This window comes from Mustela putorius, unplaced genomic scaffold (assembly GCF_011764305.1).
Source record: "Mustela putorius furo isolate JIRA1106 unplaced genomic scaffold, ASM1176430v1.1 tig00000145_pilon_pilon_pilon, whole genome shotgun sequence".
NCBI lineage: Eukaryota > Metazoa > Chordata > Mammalia > Carnivora > Mustelidae > Mustela > Mustela putorius.
Genome location: NW_025421294.1, coordinates 13,645,721 through 13,670,071, shown reverse-complemented (window position 1 = coordinate 13,670,071; position 24,351 = coordinate 13,645,721). Strand labels below are relative to the sequence as shown.

At 37.0% G+C, this 24,351-nt stretch overlaps 1 protein-coding gene across 2 annotated transcripts in view; it reads left to right on the top strand.

The window, feature by feature from the left end:
* Nucleotides 1-1,329: 1,329 nt before the first annotated feature.
* The window catches only part of DDX4 (DEAD-box helicase 4), a 74,368-nt gene continuing 51,346 nt past the window's right edge, over nt 1,330-24,351 (top strand). For both annotated transcript variants that reach the window (XM_004744643.2, XM_004744642.2), the window contains exons 1-3: nt 1,330-1,475; nt 2,256-2,351; nt 12,040-12,100. In XM_004744643.2, coding sequence (XP_004744700.1) covers nt 2,280-2,351; nt 12,040-12,100 — 133 coding nt within the window. In that variant the 5' untranslated portion in view covers nt 1,330-1,475; nt 2,256-2,279. The remainder of the gene's footprint in view (nt 1,476-2,255; nt 2,352-12,039; nt 12,101-24,351) is intronic.

Below are 24,351 nucleotides of genomic sequence, written 5' to 3'. Positions count from 1 at the left end.
GGCTCTCCCATGAACACATAGTGATTTAAGGTACTAGCCTCCTCAAGAGTATGATGTGAAAATTTGGTTTAATAAGAGAAATTATTAAAAATGACAGTTATGTTAAAATATATTCTGGTTTTATCTTTGTTAAATATAATCTTTTGAAAACAATTCACCTTGGAAATAGTGCTAACTAGATAAATATTGGCATTCTTGGTGGAAGAGAGAAACAATAATGGTGGTTCTTTTTTTTTTTTTTTTTTAGGATCTTATTTATTCATGAGAGAGAGAGAGGCAAGGGAGAAGCAGGATCCCCAAGAAGTAGGGAGCCCAATGTGGGACTGGATCCCAGGACCCCAGGATCATGACCTGAGCTGAAGGCAGATGCTTAACCATATGAGTGAGCCACCCAGGCGCCCAATAATGGTGGTTCTAAAGATGACCACCACAAAGCTGAAACCCATAAAGTGTGTTGTCCTCTATGTCTGAGTGTCACATTATGTTGGGATTTATATTACTGAATGAAATATTCAGCATTTCTTTAAAGATTCAGAGAACAGAAAATGATGAAAATTTAAAAATGGAAACTAGCTTTTAAAACAGCCCTCTTAGGCTTTTTGGTGGAATGGATATATACTGAGAAATTTACTTTTTGTGAGGCAAAACAAGAGTATCTGCTTCGTGAGAGGATTAAGCATGGAAATGAGCCTTGGTCACTCTTAGGTTTGGCCAGTATCCCTAGGGATATAACCCTGTGGCCCCCAGGTTCAAGCCTGTGAACGACCTACACAATTTTTGCTTTCGTTCTGCATCGGAGAGCATCTCTTTCCCAAAGATGTGGACCCTTGACTCTACAGGACAGGCTTTCTTTACAACAGCAAGACAGATCCTCATCCCAGCCGTCACTGGGAGGAAAGAAAATCTGCTGGCTCTATGGGCCTATGCTATATGTTGAAGCAGCAGAAATCTCCAGATGGGAAGTAAGTGCCTCAGAAACGAAGAACCAGAGGGACCAACTGCCACAGACTGCCATAGGAAAAAGGAAAAGAGAAAGCTCAGCAGGTTGAAGGGAGGGCATTACCCTACTTCCTTTTATTTCTGGTGTTAGAAAAAGGGAGGTGGATATTTTTGGCGTGCAGTACTTGTGTAGAGAAAATCTAGGGCATCTCCAGATTGAAGACCCCACTCAAGAATCTGAAGAGAAGTGGCTCATGGCCAGTCACATTGTACACACAGGCCCAACGGGCCACTGTGGAAACAAGGTAGTGGGTCTGACCACAGCGACCTCAAATGCGAGCAAGTAGGGAACGCACGGCGGAGGTGGGGCGGGGTGACGCCGACGGTCTGAGCTCTGATTGGCTGGTGGCTCTCGTCGCCTGGTGCCATTTGTTGTTGAAGCTGCGCACCTGACGCAGTCGACGGCGTCCTGCACGTGCAGCCGTTTAAGCGGCGTCAGCGCCTGCGAGGACCCTGGGAGAGCAAGCCGCGGAGAGGTGAGTGCTCTGGCGCCTCCCTTCTCTGTGTGGGCCTCTGCCTGTCGCCTTGGACTTCCCGGTAGTGGGAGTTTGGGGTAGACAAAGAATAGATGGGACAGGTGGGGCTTGGGGCCGTCCTATGGGGCTTTTCCTTTTCCTGCCGGAAAGGGAACGCCGGAAGGGCTCAAGGCCTACAGAGGAGGCACAGGTTTTTGTGGGGCTTTTTTGTTTGTTTGTTTGTTTTGTTTTTGCCCAGTGCCTGTGTGGCTTTTCTCTTAACGAGAATGTCAGCGGTAACTTCTGTGTACACACGCTCCTCAGAGTACTGGTTGACCACTGTTGGAAGGATAACCCATGTCTCCTACCCCGCCAGACTTAAAGGCGTTGGCCCCAGCTCCTTCTCTCTTCCATTAAACTATCAAAGATTTCAAACTTTACAAAGATGTGTGAAGAGGGAATCTTTGAGGAGTAGTTGAAATTTTCCCCTTGCCCTTAATACCAATAAGCTGTTGCGGGGAAGGCAACGGTGAACAGGTTTGGGGGAAAACCCTAAGCTAGATTGCTAGAATGATTAAGTTCAACTCATTTTTAAAGGTAAAAAAATGGGTATAAGGTAAGAAACAAAACTTCCCTCTTTTTGGAAACACTTTTGAGGAAGGTCAGCAGCTAGTTAAGTAGTTTCAGGAGGTGTATGTGAAATTATGGTAGTTTATGGTTTTAGATATATGATTCTGATCTAACAGGCCAAATATGCATGTGGTGTTGGTTTGTTTTTTGTTTTTGTTTTTATTTTTAAAGATAAAAATAGAACTGGAGGCCACCATGGGAGATGAAGATTGGGAAGCAGAAATAATCAAACCTCATATGTCTTCCTATGTTCCTGTTTTCGAGAAGGTAGTAACATTGAAAGTTTGTGATGATTAAATGCTATAGATTTTATCGAAGTTGAAAAATCACTGTGGTGGGAAAGTTATAAATCACAGTCTGTTTCAGTATGCTGTGCTTATCTCCATCTGATAGTTATTAACTGTCTTAGGGACAGCGAGGAAGAGGCACTCTCACCCTCAAATGAAGTAAAATATGTAATTTGATAATTAAAATAAATGTAATATTATTTACAATTTAAATGTCAATGATTTAGGATGTACTGTGGGTGGAAGCAGGCTGGTACAACTGTGGTTGAGAATGTCTGAGAGACACTTGAATTGAAAATTGAAAAATAGAATTTGGTGTTGGGTGATACTTTGAATTTTGAAAACTGGTTCCATACGTTATCTCTCAAGATGAGAATGTTAGGCTGATTGAGATGGCATCAGCCCCTTGCTCTTCAAATGTGCTAATCTTCAGATCTTTTTCCTTAGTGGCATTTGGAGAGTTATATTGTAATTTACAAGAAGAGGCCTTGGAGTAGGTTTTTGGGTTTCAGTTCTGACTTGAAAATTGACTTAAAAAAATTCTATTTTAGAAGTTAATGTATATGTATGTATTATATATTATGTATATATTTAGAAGTTAAAATATATTTTTTAAAGATTTTATTTATTTATTTGACAGACAGATCACAAGTAGGCAGAGAGGCAGGCAGAGAGAGAGAGGAGGAAGCAGGCTCTCTGCTCAGCAGAGAGCCCGATGTGGGGCTCGATCCCAGGACCCCGGGATCATGACCTGAGCGGAAGGCAGAGGCCTTAACCCACTGAGCCACCCAGGCGCCCCAAGAAGTTAAAATATTTTAAGGGATTGTTTTTGCGTAAGTGTAATCTACTTGAAATGTCTCCAAAAACTGATTTTCTTTTCTTTCTTTTAGAGTTTCTAGTTTATGTTTATGCATTATGTTGATCACTTTTGACAAACACTGTATTTCAAGTGATGTCTTAGTGGAAGTTCTTATATCACACAAAAATATAAAATACATACTTTATTTGTTTTACCTGGATTTGATCTGTGTGTAAAATTTATTTCAAAATACTCAAGATAATAATATGATTTTTAACATTTTTCATTTTTTGGAACTTATTTAGAAATGACATATTTTATGTGTGTGTGTTTTTTTTAATGGTCCACTGCCTATCATAAAAATTCTATTACAGTATTGGGAAAAGAAGAGAAAAAATCACTTAACAGTCTTAGCACAGACACTCTTATAAATTTTTAGTAAAGTTAATTCTTTTTTCCCCCAGTGATAGTACATAGTAGTATTTTTTTTAGATTATATTCCTTTTTTCTTTTAAAGATTTTATTTATTTATTTGGCAGAGATCACAAGTAGGCAGAGAGGCAGACAGAGAGAGAGGAAAGGAATCAGGCTCCCCACTGAACAGGGTGCAGATGTGAGGCTTAATCCCAGGACCCTGGGGTCATGACTTGAGCCGAAGGCAGAGGCTTTAACCCACTGAGCCACGCAGGCGCCCACATAGTAGTAGTTTTGATTCCAGCTTTTTCACTCTTTGGCACTAACTATTCCATATTACTACTAATTTCCTAGAAATAATTTCTTATGGTTGCATAATATTATTTCATGGAATGGCTCTACTATAATATAATTGATTTTCTGTTGGTGGGAGTTTAAGATGTTAGCTTTCCACTGTAATGTTGTCATGAATATCTACATTTTAATTTAGGAGTATTATTTTTTGTTTTAATTCAGGAGTACTTTTTTTCAGAAACAGAATTACTCGGTCAAAATGTTGTTTTTACCCCTGGTTCTCAGTAGGTTTGTTATATTACAAAGTTTGATTCACAGATACAGACTTTTTCACTTGAACTTTAATAATCACCTAGTATTTATTTCTTCTTAGTCTGAGTTTTTTGTCTTCTTTATGTATTCTTCAAATAGTACACTAGACTGTAACATGTTGTGCATGTTTATTGCGTGGGATGTCTGAAATTGGGGATGGTTGGCTGTCAGAGCTGTCAGTTTACCTTTTTGAAGTAGTTTTGCTATTTAGTAACCGACCTTGTTTCTTAATGTTAAGAATACTAAATTGAGTGTTAATGCTAATTTTACCTTATGGTTCTTAATACATTTGTGTGGGGCCAATTTGTAAATTTTTTGCATTGTCTGTAAACTTAAATCCTGGTGCTGGTTGAACAGTTAGTTATCTGGCCTAGTTGACTTGAAGGAACATGATGCAGTCAGTGGCTTTGTCTGTCTGCCTTGGTTGAAAAAAAAAAAAGTGCAGAAAGTGAGGATGAATACGTGATATGTATGTGTGGGAGAGATCTGAGGTCTTCTATTCAACCTGGTTTCATTTAAAGGTACCATTTTGATCGGCTGTTCTGAATATCTATTTTAAGAGACAGCTGAGATTTTGTTTTTTTAAAAAATTTGTCTTGGCTCCTCAACTGTCTTGGATTGATATTTTAGAGAATATCTGATCAGCCTTGGATTGATATTTTAGAGAATATCTGATCAGCTTTTCCTGACTACTTTTCAGTATTTTTTTTTTTTTTGAGACTTAATAGTTACCCATGCTTATGTAATTTTGAACTAATAGGCCACTGTTCTGATAGCTGTTGGAACTTCCTAAATACAGATTTTGAAGATGGTATACCACCTGGGTGTGGAACAGTGCAAAATGTGAGATTAAAAAATATTTGCTAATCTAGTAATGATGTAGTCCATACATCTCAGTTGTTAGGCAGTTGCACACTGCAAGCAAGTTTGTTGGGATGAGTGTTGGAATGGATGAATATGGTGAATAATAGTATACTGTATTTGCTTACTAGCTGTGTAATGAATTCTTCTTGATAGATGACCATGAGAGAAAGTCTCTACAGTGATTTCTTCTGTCTCATTATCTGCCTTTTTGGTGGCACACTTCAGAAGGCAAATACTCTTGTGATTAAAGCAAACATAGCTTGAGATAACTGGTCCACCCACAATTAAAAAATTTTTTTTTTAAGTAGGCTCCATGCCCAGCGTGGAGCTCAGTGCAGAGCTTGAACTCACAACCCTGAGATCAAGACCTCAGCTGATATCAAGAATCAGACACTTAACTGACTGAGACACTCAGGTGCCCCCACAATTATAATTTTATTAAGCAGTACTAGCAACGTTTATAATAATTGTCTAGATAAGAAAATAAAGTTCAAGGCTTCTTTGTTCCCATTCACACTATGGTTCTGAAGTAGCAGGAAAAAATGTGGCTCTTGGACATCACTGAATTGGCAGAACTGAGGACATCACTGAATTGGCAGAACTGAGGAAGCTGAAATGCTAGAGCCTGAGAGACTGTAAACAGTTTCTGCTTATAATCATCACTGAGATATGGGAGGATATTGTGTGTCCTATTAGAAAACAGGGAAATTCTTGTTTGTTGCTAAATACATGTAACTTGTGGACACTAGTCAAAATGGTCATCCAAATAAAAGTCCAGGTGTCAAGCTTGAAGGAAAGATCTCTGACTCATCTTTAAAATCTAAATAATGGAGGGCGCTTGGGTGGCTCAGTCATCAAGCATCTGCCTTTGGCTCAGGTCATGATCCCAGGGACCTGGAATTGAGACCCACACTGGGCTCCCTGCTCAGCAGGAAGCCTGCGTCTCCCTCTCCCACTTCTGCTGTTTGTGTCCCCCCTCTCGGTGTTTCTCTTTCTGTCAAATAAATAAAATCTTTAAAAAAATTAAATAGTGGACCTGTGGACCTGAGAATATAGTGATAGAAAGGTATGAGAAGGCTGAGGAGAATGGCAGAGATGTTGGTAAAGTAGGTCTGGAAGATAGAGGAAACTGAATCCTTTTGAAGAAGTTCAGCAGCTTACAGCCATTGGTTTCTAGTCAGCTGATCAAGATTGCCTGATTCCAGAGAGAAGGTGAAACTAGAGAGCCTTTTGTTTTCTGTGTTTCTCTGACTATACTCTGTCCTCATTTGGTCTAGGTTTCTCTCATAGTATGGGGTAGATGATTTCACTCTGCGTTTTGATTGTTAAAAGTTTTTGTTTGGGGAAATAACTTTTATTTGGAAAATGTTATCACATACAGAAATTAGGGCCTAGATTGTGAGCTCTTAGAGCAGTCACATTTGTTCCTAGCTTTGGTAGTTACCTCTAAATTTTGAGGTTCTTTGCTCTTTCTTGTGTGACGTGCTAGTTCTCTTGAACTTTGGGTATGTGTGTGATATCTGAGACTCGGGAGTTGGAGTTCTTCAGCCCTGGAAGTGCTGAAGTAGCTGCTGTAATTTTAGAAGTTGTCATATACCAATTGCTGAAGAAAGGGAAAAAAGACCAGACTTCAGCTGGGGTTGGGTACGGGGCTGACCTAGCTAGGACTGATCAGTCAGAAGAAGGGATATAGAATAATATTTTCTGTATTTTGGGACTTTAATTTATGTGTCAAACCAAAGAAGGAGACATGCTTTGTCTGAAATTAAAATTTTTTTCCCCAAGATTTCATTCACCTATTTGACAGAGAGATCACAAGTTGGCAGAGAAGCAGGCAGAATGAGAGGAAGAAGCAGGCTCCCCACCAAGCAGAGAGCCCGATGTGGGGCTTGATCCCAGGGCCCTGAGATCATGACCTGAGCCGAAGGCAGAGTATTAACCCACTGAGCCATCCAGATGCCCCTGAAATTTAAATTTTAAAATTTTTATGAAGCACACTATTTGACACAACCCTGTCTGATCTGTTTATTTGGACAGCCTATGTCAGCTTTATTTGACATGGAACCTAGAATAGGAAATGAAATCTTGGTATTCTATATAAATTGATACAGTACTCTGTTGCATTTGAGGGGATTCTGGCTATAAAATGAAAGAAATATTTGCTAAGGACTTTAGGGGTCTGGGGGAAGAAAACATGGAGCTATCTGCATTGGACCCCATATTGGAAAGGGAAGAGGCATCTTCAGGGTTCACAAATTGTCCAGCTGTGAACTTATTGATTTGGGTATTTGAACTTACTGATTTGGGTATCAGAACTGACAAGTTTTTGAGATCAAAACCTTATTGCATTAAAAAAAACAAAATAAAAGCTTACCATGTTGATGGAAGTATTCACTGGCTTAAAAACATAAAAAGACCTAAAAAATGTGATATTTTAGAAGTGAAAATACTGAATACATACAAAGTTAAAAGAAATGTGTTCACCAAAATGCAAATGGATTATTTGCAGCTGCATATGAGAACCCTATGTGTAAAACATTTTGAAAATTCTAAATTGGCTTATTTGAATCATCCAGTGAAATTTTATTGAGCCCTATTAGGTGTTGGGGACAGTGGTGCACCTGATAGATAAATTGCATAACAAGGTATTAGTTTCCCAAGGTCAGAAGTTAGAAATCTAGGTATCATCAGGGCTGTCTTCCTTCTGCAGGTTCTAGGAGAGAATCCATAGCCTCCTCCAGCATTCTGGTAGTAATAGGCATTTTCTGGTTTGTGGCTACATCTCTTTCTGCTCCATCTTCATGGCTGCCTGTGTATGTGTGTCTCTTAACTGTTTTTGTCTCTCATAAGGACATTTGTGGTGACATTTAGAGCCTACACAGACGATCCAGAGCAATCTCATTTCAAAGTCTAATGTTTTAATTACCTTTACAACAGCTCTTTTTTCCAAATAAAGTAACATTTACAAGTTTCAGGGTTTATTACTTAATGTCTTTAGGTAGCCATTTTTCAGCCCACTACAGATAGTATGGCTAAATACAGTGAGATAAGACAAGAGTGGTAGAAAATGAACTCACAGAGGGAAAGGAGACCTAAGGTAATTGTGGACTTAAGAGTTAATAGGATTTGCTTGACTGGGTATGGGGAGTGAAAGAGCGTAATCAAGGATGATGGCTAGGTTTTTAAATTTTATTTATTTATTTTATGGAAGTATAGTTGAAACAATGTTACATTAGCTTCAGGTATACAATAGTGATTTGACAAGTCTGTATGTTAGGATGTGCTCATACTAGAGTAGCTACCATCTGTAACCATATAATAGCATTACAAGACCATTGAGTATATTCCCCGTGCTGTACCATAGGTTTTAAAATTTAAGCAACTAGATGGATGATGGTGCCATTAGCCGAAATGGAGAATCTATGAAAGATGCACAGCTTTTCTTTTTTTTTTTTTGTGCCCCAGCATCTTATTTTCATTTATTTATTTATTTATTTTTATTATGTTCATTTATCCAACTGATGTACAAGCTTTGGAGGGGTCAAAACAAAGAATGTTGTGATTGTTGTGTTGACTATGAAAGTGTAAGTAAAGATACCAGTCAGTAGGTTATATGAATTTGTTGCCTAGAAGAAGAATCAGAGCTATATATATAAATTTGGTAATTATCTGCATAATAATGGGATTTAAAGCTTTGAGATTGGGTAGAGTTGCATAGTGTAAAACAGACTTAAAGGGATTTACCCTGGGTACTCCCAACTTGAGTGGCTCCAAGGAAAAATGGGATATAAGAAAGTGGACAGAGCAGCTGTAGACATTTTACTTTAAGAGAGGCAGAGAAATGGTACAGTAGCTAAAGGGAATATGAAATTAATTTATTTTTAAAAATATCCTCAAGGTTATGAGAAAGGTTAGGAATTTTTTTTATGATGTTTTATTTCAAAATTTGCCTTGGGGGTGCCTGGGTGGCTCAGTGGGTTAAAGCCTCTGTATTCGGCTCAGGTCATGATCCCAGGGTCCTGGGATCGAGCCCCGTATCAGGCTCTCTGTTCCTCAGAGAGCCTGCTTTCTCCTCTCTGCCTGCCTCTGCCTACTTGTGATCTCTGTCTGTTGAATAAATAAATAAAAAACCTTTTAAGAAAAAAAAAATTTTGCCTCGGAATTTCTGAATTCTGTGTATGTGGAATACTAAATTCCACAGCTTGAAGATCACGTAATCCTAATAGTTTTTAAGTTCTTGAATGCAGAAGTGTCTCATTACCCTTATTAGCTTTATCACACTTAAACCAGCCCTTGTTTGGATTTTCTTCATCCAATAATACTTTGACCACTAAAAAATTTTTTTGAAAGTCTTCAGAATATCACTTTAAAGAGGGAAAAGTGGATCACTCTTCTTAATGTTTTATTTATTTAAAAACATTTTTTTTAAAACATGCTGTGTCTTGTGTTCTGACTTTCCAGTTCATCACAGTCAGGTCCTTAAAAGCCTAATTATCTCATGGGATATTTGTTTTAATGTCTATGGTAATTATAAATTGCAACTTTTTACTGTAGTAATTACCAAAAGCCCAAGGCATTTTAACTATGATGTATTGCCTTTCTGTTCTTAATAACTCAGAAAATAATTGGATGACTCTTGAGCTTTATAATAGTAGTTTTTAAAGTTATTCAGTGTCTTCTGTAGAGGAAATTTTAGAAAATAAGTATGACTAGTGCACTACCTCTAGCTTTTGGTTTATTTAAAGGAATTCATTTGAAGAAATGTGACTATTCTAATATAATCAGTTATTAATTAAGATATCACCTGTAAGTTTTAGGTCAACTTTCATTTTTAAATTATTGAGTTCTGCATTTCATTTGCAAGAATTTGAGAATTGCGTTCTGTAAGTTTTGTTGTAAGTAGAGAAAGCTTATGTGAGGTTAATGTAAGGAGTCAGTTAATGACGATAAGGACAGCCTAGGCATTACAAGTGAGAAGAAAGTTACACAAGGTGTTGTTAACACAAAGATACACTGAAAATGTTGGAACATTCCCACATTAATTTGACATTTAGGCATTGAATTAATAACAGAAGTTGAATTTTCTGAGCCCAACAGAAATGCAAATATACCACTACAAATGTAATATATATGCATTAATAGCGAATACATTTTTTGGAGACTACAGTAGGGAAAATATTTGAGAGCATCAACAAAAGTCTTCAACTGTTGCTGTGACAAGTTTGATTGAAATTAACTTGAATATTCTGAAGCTGACATGAACCACTTCTTTGTATTTACACTGTACTTGCAATGTATATATATAGGTGTATTGTCTTTAGTGCCTCAGTGATGTGTTGTTTTCTTTATTTTAGAGTGAACTCCTTTTTAAAAACCATGAACACATAAATTTATTTCCCTTTATATACACACAATGGAAGTTTAAAAAAAAAGATTTTATTGATTTATGTGTGATGGCGTGTGCACTCGAGGACAAGTGCAGGGAATTGTCAGAAGGAGAGGGAGCAGCAGACTCTGCCAAGTGGGGAGCCCAATGTGGCACTCAGTCGCAGGACCTTGAGACTTTGAGATGATCTGAGCTGAAGGCAGACATTTAACTGAGCCACCTAGGTGCCCCAACACAATTGAAATGTTTTCTGTTTTTGTTTTTAAAGATTTTATTTTTACTTATTTATTTGAGAGAGAGAGACACATAGTGACAGAGATAATGAGAGAGAGCACAAGCTGAGAGGAGAGGGAGAAGCAGGTTTCTGCTGAGCGCAATATGGGGCTTGATACCAGGACCCTAGGATCATGACCTGAGCCGAAGGTAGACACTTAACTGACTGAGCCACCCAAGTTTTAGCAATAAAACAGCTGAGGTTTTAGCAATAAAATCCTGTAGTACTGTGCTGTTACCTATTGCTCTCCTTCTCCACTATACTTTATTCTGTGAGGTGTTGTTGAGTAAAATGTAAAATACTGAAGCTTAAAAAATATATTGGCAGGCATTAATTTATTCATGTGTTACTTTGGTCAGATTTTATTTATATAATAATAATGATTATTATACTTTCCAAGTATATGGGTGGATAAACTTTTTTTAAAAATTTTTTATTTTTTATAAACATATATTTTTATCCCCAGGGGTACAGGTCTGTGAATCAGGTTTACGCACTTCACAGCACTCACCAAAGCACATACCCTCCCCAATGTCCATAATCCCACCCCTTTCTCCCAAACCCCCTCCCCCCAGCAACTCTCAATTTGTTTTGTGAGATTAAGAGTCACTTATGGTTTGTCTCCCTCCCAATCCCATCTTGTTTCATTTATTCTTCTCCTACCCACTTAAGCTCCCATGTTGCATCACCACTTTAAATCAGATGTTGGCAGACTCTTCCCATAAAGGGCTAGATGGTAAATATTTTAAACTTTGCAGGCTTAATGATCTCTGTTGCAACTTGGTTATTGTGGTGGGAAAGCAGCCATAGAGATATCTAGATGAACAAGGGTGACTATGTTCCAATAAAATTACATGAAAACTGGTGGGTCACCAGATTTGCCTCATGACTGTAGTTTGCTAATCACTGTTTTAAGTGATAATATGCTATGCATTCAGGGCACCTGGGTGACTCAGTCATTAATCATCTGCCTTCTGCTCAGGTCAAGATCCCAGGGTCCTGGGATGGGGCAGCATTGGGCTCCCTGCTCAGCGGAAAGAATGTTTCTCCATTTGCTACTCCCTCTGCCACTCCCCCTGCTTGTGTTCCTTTTCTCCGTGTCTTTCTCTGTCAAATAAATAAATAAGTTATTCAAAAAAACATGCTATACATTCAGTGTTAAAGTGAAGTCTTGGAATAATTAATAAAGTAACAAGTGACCCGGAAATCTGATACTCTGCTTTGTTTTGTTTGGAACAATGCCTGGTTATTAAAGTTTTCTAGTATTTATGGTGGTGCATTTTTATTTTCAAAATAGAAAACGAGTTTTTTCTTCCTTATTACAGGATAGGTATTCTTCTGGAGCAAATGGAGACACTTTTAACAGGACTCCAGCTTCATCATCAGGTATGTGTTAAGGCAAAAAGATGGGACCCTTTTGAAGTTAAGGGCTTCATCTAGTGAATAAAGAGCAGATTAGTAGACATCTTGTAAAGAGTGTTAAATTTCTGTGAGAATTTATTGTTTGGATGTTTTAGGATGAGGGCCACTTTTAACTGGAGGAAGGGAGAAAAGAGACAGTGTAGTGCTATGGATCATTATTTGATTTTGTGGGTGTCCTATAGAACATTACCCAAACTGGAAGTTGCATATTTGGCTTTCAGACTGCTAGAGAATCGTCAGGATTCCTGAAATAAGGGAGTAGGAGGTGGAACTACTAGGGTTTGTTCGTTTGTTCTTTCTTTCTCCAGTGTAAATATTAAACAACACACTACTGTACAAGCAATGGGCTGAATGAGAAATCCATCAGCAAATCAAAGAGTGTCTCAAAACAAAATAAAATGAAAATACAGCATTCCAAATCCCACGGGATGCAGCAAAAGCTGATGTTAGAGTGAAATTTCCACTATAAATGCTGTATTAAGAAAAAAAGTTTGGGACACCTGGATGGCTCAGTCATTTAAGTGTCTGAGGCTTGGTTTTGGCTCGGGTCATGATCTCAGGGTCATGAGATTGAGCCCTGCTGAGCATGAAGCCTGGTTGAGACCACCCCCTGTCCCCTGCCCCCAGCTCTCATGAATGTGTTCTTTAGCTGAAAAAACTACATCAAAAACTAATGATGTACTATATGTTGGCTAGTTGAATTTAAATTAAAAATAAATAAAAGGGATATTCATAATCATGATAAACCCTCAAAAAATAAGTAAATGAATAAAATCTAAAAATAAAAAATTCAAATAAACAACATTACACTACAAAGAACTAGAAAAAGAAGAAAGAAGAAACTAAACTGAAATTTAGTAGAAGAGGGAAATAACAAAGAAAAATTATAAATAAATAAAAAAGAGACCAGAATAAACAATAACATAACACTGAAAGTAATGACCGATTAAAAAGAAAAAAGCCCCGAAATTGGCAACGTTTTAACTACATTAATTAAGAAAACAAGACTCAAAACCAAAATGAGGAATGAAAGAGAATACAATATAACAGATAACCACAGAAATACATAGTATGATAACACATTACTATAAACAGTTAACTACTAACAAATCAGATAACTTAGGAAAACAAAACAGATAATTCCTAAAAAACACACAAGTTACCAGGATTGAATCATGAATCTTAAATCCAAGAAATAGGATATTTTCTTACACCAATAAGAAGAATGAAAGTTCACCGGCCCAGAAAAGCCCAAGACCAAATGGTTTCATTGGTGAATTCTAGCAAACATTGAAAAAAAATGAAGGACACTCATTATTGAAATTTTACAAATAATATAAAGACAGTACTGCTTTACATGAAGCCAGTACTGCTCTGATGCCAAAGCAGGATGAAAATAATACAAGAACAAAAAAGTCTAGTTTGTCTGATAGAAGTTTTGCTCTTTCTTTTGACATCCATTTGTGTGATAAATATTCTCCATCCCTTCACTTTCAATCTGTAGGTATCTTTAGGTCTGAAATCAGTCTCATGTAGGCTCTAAGGTTGTTGAAGCAAATTGCAATAGAGGGAGGTTGTTAGGATTATACCTATTTCTGCTAGTCCTGTGATAACGTCAGGATATCATGAATTTCTTTGGGATCTGAAAACTAATTTTAAAAAGGTTGGAAAAGAATAAGAGGAACAAGTCGAGATAATGGAGCCACTGTTTTTTCCCCCACCACTTATTTCTAGCTGGGTTGCCTAAATGTTTTATAGATTTGTTGGGGATGGGAAGGGCACAAGTGGTAGGACTTGGGTTAAGAAGTTAAACTCACAGCAGTAGTCTTCATTTTGTTGAAATCCAAAGTTGGCTGAAGTGCTATTTCTTTCTTTCTTTCTTTTTTTTTTTAAAGATTTTATTTATTTACTTAACAGACAAAAATCACAAGTAGGCCGAGAGACAGGCAGAGAGAGAGGGGAGACAGGTTCCCTGCTGAGCAGAGAGCCTGATGCTCTCAATCCCAGGACCCTGAGATCATGACCTGAGCCGAAGGCAGAGGCTTAACCCACTGAGCCACCCAGGCGCCCCTGAAGTGTTATTTCTACTGTATCTTTTCCGGTTTTACTGTGGTAAAATATATGTAACATAAGGTTTACCACTTTCACCATTTTTTAAGTGTACATTTCAGTGGCATTGCTGTGCAACCATCACCATCATCCACTTCTAGAACTTTTTCATCTTCCTAAACTGAAACTTCATTCCCATTAAACAGTAACTCCCCAGTCCCTCCTCTCCTCAGTTCCTGGCAACCACTATTCTACTTTCTGTTGCATCTCAATTACTATGAATTTACTGAGTCTCTGGATTTGTGTAACTACCACTTTTAATTTTACTGTAGTGCAAGAGAGAGAGCCCAGTGGCACCAGGTAGTTATATCGTTTCTTTTATCAAAACTTAGTGGAAGAGGTAAAACGTTTTAGAGTCAAGGTAGCTACCAGGTCACTGAAGCCTGTCTTAAAGTGAAAAACCCTGTGGAAAGATAGATTATAAAATGTGAAAGAGAATTTGAGAGCAAGAGTTCATCAGGTTAAAGCAAATTTTATTCCCCTGTTCACCTTCAGTTCAAAATAATTATCTTGATAGCAGTTAAGTTTAGAAGAGATGATTTTGCTATTGTCAAGAAGCTTTTATCTTTCATAAACATTTAAAAGTACTGGTTTAATATAGAATTCAGATTGTGGAAAGTTGATGAAATTGCTGCCTGCTGAAACCCCAGCAAAAGTCTAACTTTGCATGTAGTGAAAAGAATTGCCATGAGTACCCCAATGTTCATAACAGAAGTGGCCACAATCGTCAAAATGTGGCAAGAGCCAAGATGCCCTTCAACAGGTGAATGGATAAAGAAGATATGGTCCATATATACAATGGAATATTACACCTCCTTCAGAAAGGATGAATACCCAACATCGTGTCCACATGGATGGGAGTGGGGGAGATTATGCAGAGTGAAATAAGTCAAGCAGAGAAAATCAGTTATCATATGGTTTCACTTACTTGTGGAGCATAAGGTATAATATGGAGGACATTAGGAGAAAGAAAGGAAAAACGAATTGGGGGAAATTGGAGGTGGAGTTGAAGCATGAGAGGCTGTGGCCTCTGAGAAGCAAACTGAGGGACTTGGAAGGGAAGTGGGTGAGATGATGGGTAAGCTTAGTGGTGCATATTAAGGAGGGCTCATATTGTATGGAGCACTGTGTGTGGTATATAAACAATGAATCTTGGAACACTGAAAAATAAAATTTTTTAAAAAGGCTAACTTTGTTTCAGTTCTCTGAACCACATGCATGCATGTGTACTTGGAATAGCCAAAAAAGACAAATAGGTAAAAGTAATTGTCTATTTGCATAGATTATTGTGTAATCAGGAGAAACCTTGTTCTTTGAGGTATTGAAAGCCAGTTTTTGTAAAGGAAATAAAGTTTAGGTCTATAGTATATCCAAAGCACACAACATTGTTTTGTGGTGAAATCTTCAAGCAACTAGATTGAAATAGCCACCAACTGAAAGCCAGGACTTGTTTTAGCATTAGATCTCTGAATGTTTAGGCAAATGAAATTAAATTAGGTAATGAAAAATGTCCAGAAGGAGCTAATCAGGCAATTTGCAGGTACTTTTGTAGCTCTTTTTAAATTAAAAAAATATTTTTCATAGAAAATCCTTTGTTTTTTAAATTAGAGAAATGCATATCAGGCTAATGAATGTATCTAAGCCAATCCCTAAGTATACATTTGGAAGAAAAAAACAACTTAAATTGCAGACTTCAAAAGAGAGAAAATGATGTGAGGTTTTGGCCCCCAGATTAAGGCGTTATTGGGAGTTTGTTGATTCTGATGTTTTAGATTTTTGCATATGTTCCTACATTAATAATTGTATTCCAGTGGCTATCATATACATGTTCTTAAAAGTTTTTTATTGAAATATAGTTGACATTCAGTGTTACATTAGTTTCATGGGTACAATATAGTGATGCCACAAGTTTATACATGATGCTGTGTTCACAAGTATAGCTACCATCTGTCACCATACAATGCTATTGCAGTACCATTGATTATATTCTCTAAGCTTTTTTTCCTGTGATTTATTCATTCTATAACTGGAAGCCTGTACACATTCCTTTGTATCGGAAGTACCTGTCTTGCTTTTCCTTTGCTTACCTACCCTTCAACACCCTTTTCATAATCTTAAATGGAATCTTGTTATACTGCGTCTTGCTTTTACTTAATGATAGTCATAAAACCCCTCCTAAGTCAACTGGGTACAATCTCATTCTTGCAAAATTCAGTGGAAAAAATTCATGTTACCTGGTTTTAAAATGTCACATCATAAGTTCACAGCTTACAGTTGAAAATGTTTAGTTCCCTTTCTCATACTTCTTCCCTTCCCTTCCTTTCTCATACTTCTTCCCTTCCCTTCCTATTCTCATAGCTACACTTTTTGCTTAAAGATCCGAATTTGTATTCTGTATCAGCATGACTGTATATGTATCATTCACATTTGAGCCATGCAATATATTATGATTACATTTCTTTTATTATTCACTCTTGTGTTTTGGTTTTATTACTCTTACTACCTCATTTTGTTTACTTGTACTTGGTTTTGTGTATTGCTAATTCACTCACAGAACTCCCTGCCAGAAGCACAGATACCCAGTCATCTAGTTTCTAAAAAATATATTGATCTTTCAGCTTTATTTTTTTAAAAGCCTCATCTTTAATTCCTCTATCCATCCTTCCAGTATAGACTTGCTGTTCTTTAGGCTGTCATCCTAAAAATTAATAACTTTACCTCTTTTCTGTATCATGTTCCATTTTGCATGGATCCCGTTTTGTTTATTTATTTATTTTTTCATCTCCTCACTTGAGTTGAGTCTGTTTTCCTTCATCTTCAGAAAGGCCAGTTAGGTAATAAATATGAGATATCACAAATGTCTTTACCTTCATGCTTAATTAATTAAGAGTAAAGTTTTAAGTTAGAAATAATTTCCCCTAAAAACTTCATACTGCTTTATTATACATGAAATTCTAATGAAGCTTGAGAAGTTTGATAATCTGAGTTCTGGTCCCTAGTATATGATTCTTTTTCTAAACTCTTCCAAAGTTCTAGGATCTTCATTTTCTGAATATTGAAAATTTAATGATTATGAACCTGGATGTGGACTTTCTAATTATCGAGCAAGATGCTTAGTGGGCCTGTTAGGTCTGAAATTCATGTTCTCTACTCCTAAGAAATTTCCTTGTTTTATTTTATTCTCTGAGGATTATTAAAATTTCATTTGAAGGTGTTCTTCTGTTGCCTTTATTGTTCCTTAGGGATTTTTCTTTCCTGTGTTTGTCTTAGCCTCTTTGATTTTTTTCATTGTTTATTGCTTTAATTTTCGGAAGTTGAAGGTAGAGAAAAATTGGAGAACATGATAGCAAGTATCCTAGTATTTGCCACCATAACATTTTCTTCAGATTTCCTTTTAATGAAATATGACAGATGAAACTCAAGTGCTATTTGGTTTCTCTTCAATATTGTTCTTATACTCAGTCCTATTCTCTCTTCCAAGAAGCAAACATTATGACACACATAGTAACTTTTTAGTTCATGCTTTTAATTCTTAAATACACATAAGTATCTATAAGTAAGTATTATTTTGTCTTTTATGCACAATGCTTTATTATACTATAGCATGCATTTTTCATTCAACACTATGAGATCTTTCCATGTTGAAATACACAGAAATGATTCATTTTAATTTTGTGTCATATCCCATTTTCTAAATATGTCATTTAGTCATTCTCTTATCCATTAACCATTTGTTTTCAGTCCTCTGAACTGTCCAGATTCTTTGCTTGTATTTTTACTAGATCACTTGTCTTTCATCTCTGGGATTTCTTTACAGAAAAAATTGATTAATTGATTGATCAATTGATTAATTGAAAATTGATTAATTGTTGACTATATTAGGTTACAAATACCTCCTTCTTGTGTATGTTTTGTCTATTTATGCTCATATTTTACATAAATTTTCATTTTTAATGCAAATATATCAGTATGTCTTTTTTCCATTTTCTAATGTTTATTGCTTTTTTAAAGGTATCATATACAAAATGCATTTGGAGGAAAAACTGCAAGTTCAAAAGAGTATAAAGAGGGCACCTGGGTGGCTCAGTGGGTTAAGCTGCTGCCTTCGGCTCAGGTCATGATCTCAGGGTCCTGGGATCGACTCCCGCATCAGGCTCTCTGCTCAGCGGGGAGCCTGCTTCCTCCTCTCTCTCTCTGCCTGCCTCTCAGCCTCTGCCATACGTTATTTACTCAGCATCTTAAATCTTTTAAAATGCTTTTTCTGGACTCAGTAACTGTGATGTAAAATTGGCTGAGCTATAACACCCATCGTAGGCACCAGACCAGTTTCTTGCCTTTCCCTTCTCCATCCTTGCCATGTTTGGGCACCCCGGTCCAGGCTGGGCCCCCAGTGAATCAACGTGGTTCACATTTGGTTTGTTCAAGAGTGCTGTCTGTGGCTCCATCCAGAGTCCATATCTTACACTTGGGGACTAGCGTGACCTGTAGACATAGCTCCACCCATTCTCTGCCCCCAACAAGGGCCCTGGATGGGTGTCTGCCAGAGTGGAGTCCCAAAGATCCTGAATCTGGGCTTCTGCATGGGAAGCCTTACTTACTGGAGCCAGTTCAGGCATGGCCCTTTGCTGTCCCACCTGGCCTTGGCCTAGTCTGTGTCTTTTATATGGGTGGTTTTTTCCAAAAGTCTGGTGATACTTGTGTGTCTTTTTGTATTTAGAGTGGAACATTAAAAATGCCAATGAGAAATCAACTTTATGTGCATGGACACATCTTGTTGGCTGATTGGCTCTATTATGGAGTGTTTGGTCCAGGAAGTTTTCTTGGGCACAGAAGTTTCCGTAGAGAGGAATCAGCTAGTGTTTGTTTAGAGGATTTAAGTTTTTAAAACTGTTTTCTGTGTCATTGTGCTGTTATGTTCTTCCCTCTTACTTAATTCATTGTATTGCACAGACCTTATGCTACCTTTGCTGATTTTTTCATTATACATTTTTGAATGATTTGAATTATTCCTAGACCCAGCTATTTATGTGAGGGAGTGTCAGGGATTTCTTACTCTGTTTTTTCCCCAGAGGAACTATTCTTTTTTATGTGTGTGTTTTTAAATGTTTTGTGTGCCTGTTTTTTCTATGCATCTATTTTTGACTTAGAAAAATGTAATAGAGCTAAGGATCTCATTCTTTTCCACCCCCTGCTGCATTTAAAATCTCTTTGTAATTGATAATTGATGTCATTATTTCTTAATACTGCAAGGTATTTCATACACGTTATCATCAAGTTTTATTTACCTCCCTATTCCCATGATGGACACTGAGAAGACCTCCTATTACCCTCCGCCACCACAAGGATGAACATTTCTACACTATTCACTTATTAGGCTATAGTGAGAATGTCTTTAGGTAATGGACTCAGGAAAGGAATTACAAGGTCATGGGTGTATGTGTACTTAATTTGACTAAGTATTTAATACTTGCTTTCTGGAATAACTATACCAGTCTATACTCCCATCAGTTGGACATGAAGGTTTTTATGTCTCCATTGATATTTGGTATTTTAATTTTAGCCATTCTGTTGGCTATAAAGTAAAATCTCATATTTTTTTTAAGATTTTGTTTATTTATTTATTTGACAGACAGAGATCACAAGTAGGCAGAGAGGCAGGCAGAGAGAGAAGAGGAAGCAGGCTCTCTGCCGAGCAGAGAGCCCGATGTGGGGCTCGATCCCAGGACTCTGGGACCATAACCTGAGCCGAAGGCAGAGGCCACAACCCACTGAGCCACCCAGGCACCCCTAAAATCTCATTTTAAAAATATATTTATCTTATTATTATTTATTATTAAGAGCCTAACTCTCCTTTATATGCTTGTTACTGTTTTAGGTTTCCATTTCTGTAAGTTGCCTCTTCATATTTTTAGTCTATTTTTGTATTTTGCATGTTCTGTTTCTCTTGTTGATTGACAGGCAGTCCTCCTATATTTTAGATATTATGCTTCTGATAGTGAATATCTCCTTCCATTCTGTATCTGTCTTTCTCCATGATGTCCCTTACTGATCAAAAATTTTATTATGAAGTACTTGAAAGAATATTTTTTTCTTTGCTTTCTGACTTGCTTTTGTAGTTTTATTTAAACTCTTCCTTACCCCTATGTCAGAAGTAACCATCTATGTTATAGAGTTTTACCTTTCACATTTAGCTTTTAATCATCTAAATCTGTTTGTTTAAAAAAAAAAAACATGGTATCCATAATTATTTGAGTGCCAAATCAGAACGTAGTGCATGCAATATGAGTGTACATCCAGGGCTCACAAAAAAGAATCTTTGACATTTGGGTTTTTCTGGTCACCCCAGGTCATGAGTCTTTAGCAGTAACAGTGAAGTTTTCTTTTTTTTTTTTTTTAAATTGTGGTAAAATAATATAAAATTTACCAATTTAACCATTTTTTAAATTAAAAAAAATTTTTTTTAAGATTTTATTTATTTATTTGACAGACAGAGGTCATAGGTAGGCTGAGAGGCAGGCAGAGAGAGAAGAGGAAGCAGGCCCCCCACTGAGCAGAGAACCTGATGCGGGGCTCAATCCCAGGACCCTGGAGTCATGACCTGAGCTGAAGGCAGAGGCTTTAACCCACTGAGCCACCCAGGTGCCCCTAAATCAAAAATTTTTTTAATAAGACTTCATTTTTTTTAGAGCTGTTTTAGGCTCATAGCAAAATTGAGAAGACATAGAGATTTCCCATATGTCCTTATTCCATGCCTGCATAGCCTCCCCCATTATCAACATTCCCAGCCAGAGTGGTACATTTGTTGGAATTGATGAATCTACAGTGACACATTATAATCACCCAAAGTCCATTGTTAGGGCTCACTCTAACAGGTTTGGATGAGTGTATCCATCATTATGGTACCAAAAATGAATTTTCACTGCCCTAAAAATCCCCTGTGTTCTGCCTGTTCATCTCTCCTCCTCTTCTTTCCCCTAGCAACCAATAATGTTTTTACTGTCTACATTGTTTTACCTTTTCTAGAATGTCATATAGTTGGAATCTTGTAGTATGCAGGCTTTTCAAATTGGGTTCTTTTACTTAGTAATGTGCATTTAAGTTTCCTTTGTGTCTTTCCATGGCTTGATAGCTCAGTTTTGTTTTGTTTTGTTTTTTTAAGATGTTATTTATCCATTTGAGAGAGAGAGAGTGAGAGAAAGTATGAGAGGGGAGAAGGTCAGGGGGAGAAGCAGACTGTCCATGGAGCTGGGAGCCGAATGCAGAACTCGATCCCAGGACTCCGGGATCGTGACCTGAGCTGGAGGCAGTTGTTTAACCAACTGAGCCATAGGTGCCCAGTTTTTCTTTTTTTTTTTTTAAGCAGTGAATAATGTTCTGTTGTCTGGATATAACACAGTTTTTAATTCATTTACCTATTGAAAGACATCTTGGCTGCCTCCAAGTTCTGGTGATTAGAAATAAAACTGCTAGAAATACATCTGTGTGCAGGTTTTTGTGTGAATATAAGTTTTCATCTCCTTTGGGTCAATACCAAGGAACATGCTTGCTGGATGATATGATAGGAGTAGGTTTACTTTTGTAAATGTACATGTAAATGTACATTCCCATCAGAAATAAGTAAGGATTTCTGTTGCTATACATTCTTGCTAGTATTCTGTATTGTCAAGTGTTATGAATTTTGGCCATTCAGAAAGTTGTCTAGTAGTACCTTATTGTTTTAATTTGCATTTCTCTGTTGTGTCTTTTTTTTTTTTTTTAAAGATTTTATTTATTTATTTGACAGAGATCACAAGTAGGCAGAGAGGCAGGCAGAGAGAGAGAGAGGAGGAAGCAGGCTCCCCGCCGAGCGGAGAGCCCGACGTGGGACTCGATCCCAGGACCCTGAGATCATGACCCAAGTTGAAAGCAGTGGCTTAACCCACTGAGCCACCCAGGCGCCCCTCTCTGTTGTGTCTTTTAAAGCTTTGGACCCATTTTTAAATTAGGTTTGTTTTCTTATTGTTGAGTTTTAAGAGTTCCTTGTATGTTCAGGTTAATAGTCCTTTATAGGATGTGTTTTATGCAAATATTTTCTCCTGGGGTGTGGCTTATTTTCTCATTCTTTTGACATTGCCTTTTGCAGAGCAGAAGCTTTTTGTTTTGTTTTGTTTTGTTTTTTTAAGATTCTATTTATTTACTTATTTGAGAGAGAGAGCATGCAAGAGCAATGGGAGGAGCAGAGGAAGGACAGGCAGACTCCATGCTGAAAGTGGAGCTTGATACTGGGCTGGATAAAACTGCCCTGAAATAATGACCTGAGCTGAAATAAAAAATCAGTTGCCTAACTGACTGAGCCACCAGGTGCTCCCCCCAACCCTGGTTTTTATTATTATTTTTTAAGATTTTAGCAGAGCAGAAGTTTTTAACTTCAGTGAAGTTTAGCTAATCAATTATTTATTTAATAGATCATGCATTTGGTGTTCATCTAAAAAGTTATCTCCATAAGCAAAGTCACCTAGGTTTTCTACTTTGTTATCTTCCAGGAGTTTTGTAGTTTTGCATGTACATTTAGATTTGTGATCCATTTTGAGCTAATTTTTGTGAAGGGTGTAAGGTTGGTTCTAGGCTCTTTAATCCCCCCCTCGTGTGGATGTTTAGTTCTAGCACCATTTTTTGAAAAGACTGTGTTTGCTCTATTGTATTGCCTTTGCTACTTTGTCGAAGATCAGTTGACCATATTTATATGGGTATTTCTTGGTTCTTCAGTCTGTTTTATTGATTATTCTTTTGTTAATACTACAGTGCCTTGATCACTATAGCTTTGTAATAGTATTGAAGTTGCATAGTGTCAGTCATCCAACTTTGTTCTTCTCCTTCAATATTGGCTATTCTAGGTATAGAATGTAAACTCTCCACATAAACTTTAGAATCTGTTGGTCACTATCTACAGAATAACTTGCTAGGATTTTGATTGGGTTAGCATTGAATCTAGACACCAATTGGGAAAGAATTGACATCTTGACAATAAAGAGTTTTCCTGTCTATGAATGTGAAATATCTTTCCATTTATTTAATTCTTGGATTTGTTCCTGAGAGTTTTATAGTATCCTCATATAGATCGTCTATATATTTTATATATTTATATCCACCTGTTTCATTTTTTTGAGTGTTAATATAAATGGTAATATGTTTTTATTTTCAAGGTCAATTTATGTTACTGATATACAAGAAAACAGCTGATTTTATATATTAATTTGGTATCCTGGATCTTTGTTATAACTGCGTATTAGTTCCAGGAGTTTTTTGTCATTATTTTGGATTTTCTACATAGACGATCAAGTCATTTGTGAAACAAGACAGTTTTATTTCTTCTCTCCCAATATGTGTTCCCTTCATTTTCTTTTCTGGCCTTATTACTTTAGCTACACTTGTAGTATGATATTGAAAAGGGTGATGAAAGGGCACATCTTTGACTTGTACTTGATTTTAGTTGAAAAACTTTGAGTTTCTCACTATTAAATATGATATTAGCTGTGGGTTTTTTGTAGATTGTCTTTATCAAGTTGAATACATTTTCCCTGTTTAACCATTTAAAAAAAAGATTTATTTATTTTTAGAGCAGACTTGCATGCAAGCAGTGGGGAGGGGCAGAGGGAGAGGGAGAAAAAGAATCTGAAGCAGACTCCCAGTGGAGCTGGATACAGGGCTTGATTTTATGATCCTGAGATCAAGACCTGAGCAGAAATCAAGAGTCAGCTACTCAATTGAGCCACTGAACCATTCTTTGAATCCATTCTTTTGAATCTGATGTAAAATACAGGTCCCATTTTTCCCTGCATAAAGTAACCCAGTTTTCCCAGCACCATCTGTTAAATATTTTCTTTTCTTTATTGATATGTGATGAAAATTTCATCTCACAAAATTTTGTTCTCTCTTTTTTTTTTTTTTTTTGTCTTAAAGCAATGGATAAAACCTACCATTCACTAAATAGGAAGTTTCTTTCCATTTCTGCTCAAATACTAGTTTTGTTTAGAAAAGGCACTTGAGGGGTGCCTGGGTGGCTCAGTTGGTTAAGTGTCCCACTCTTGGTTTGGGCTAAGGTCATGATCTCAGGGTCATGAGACTGA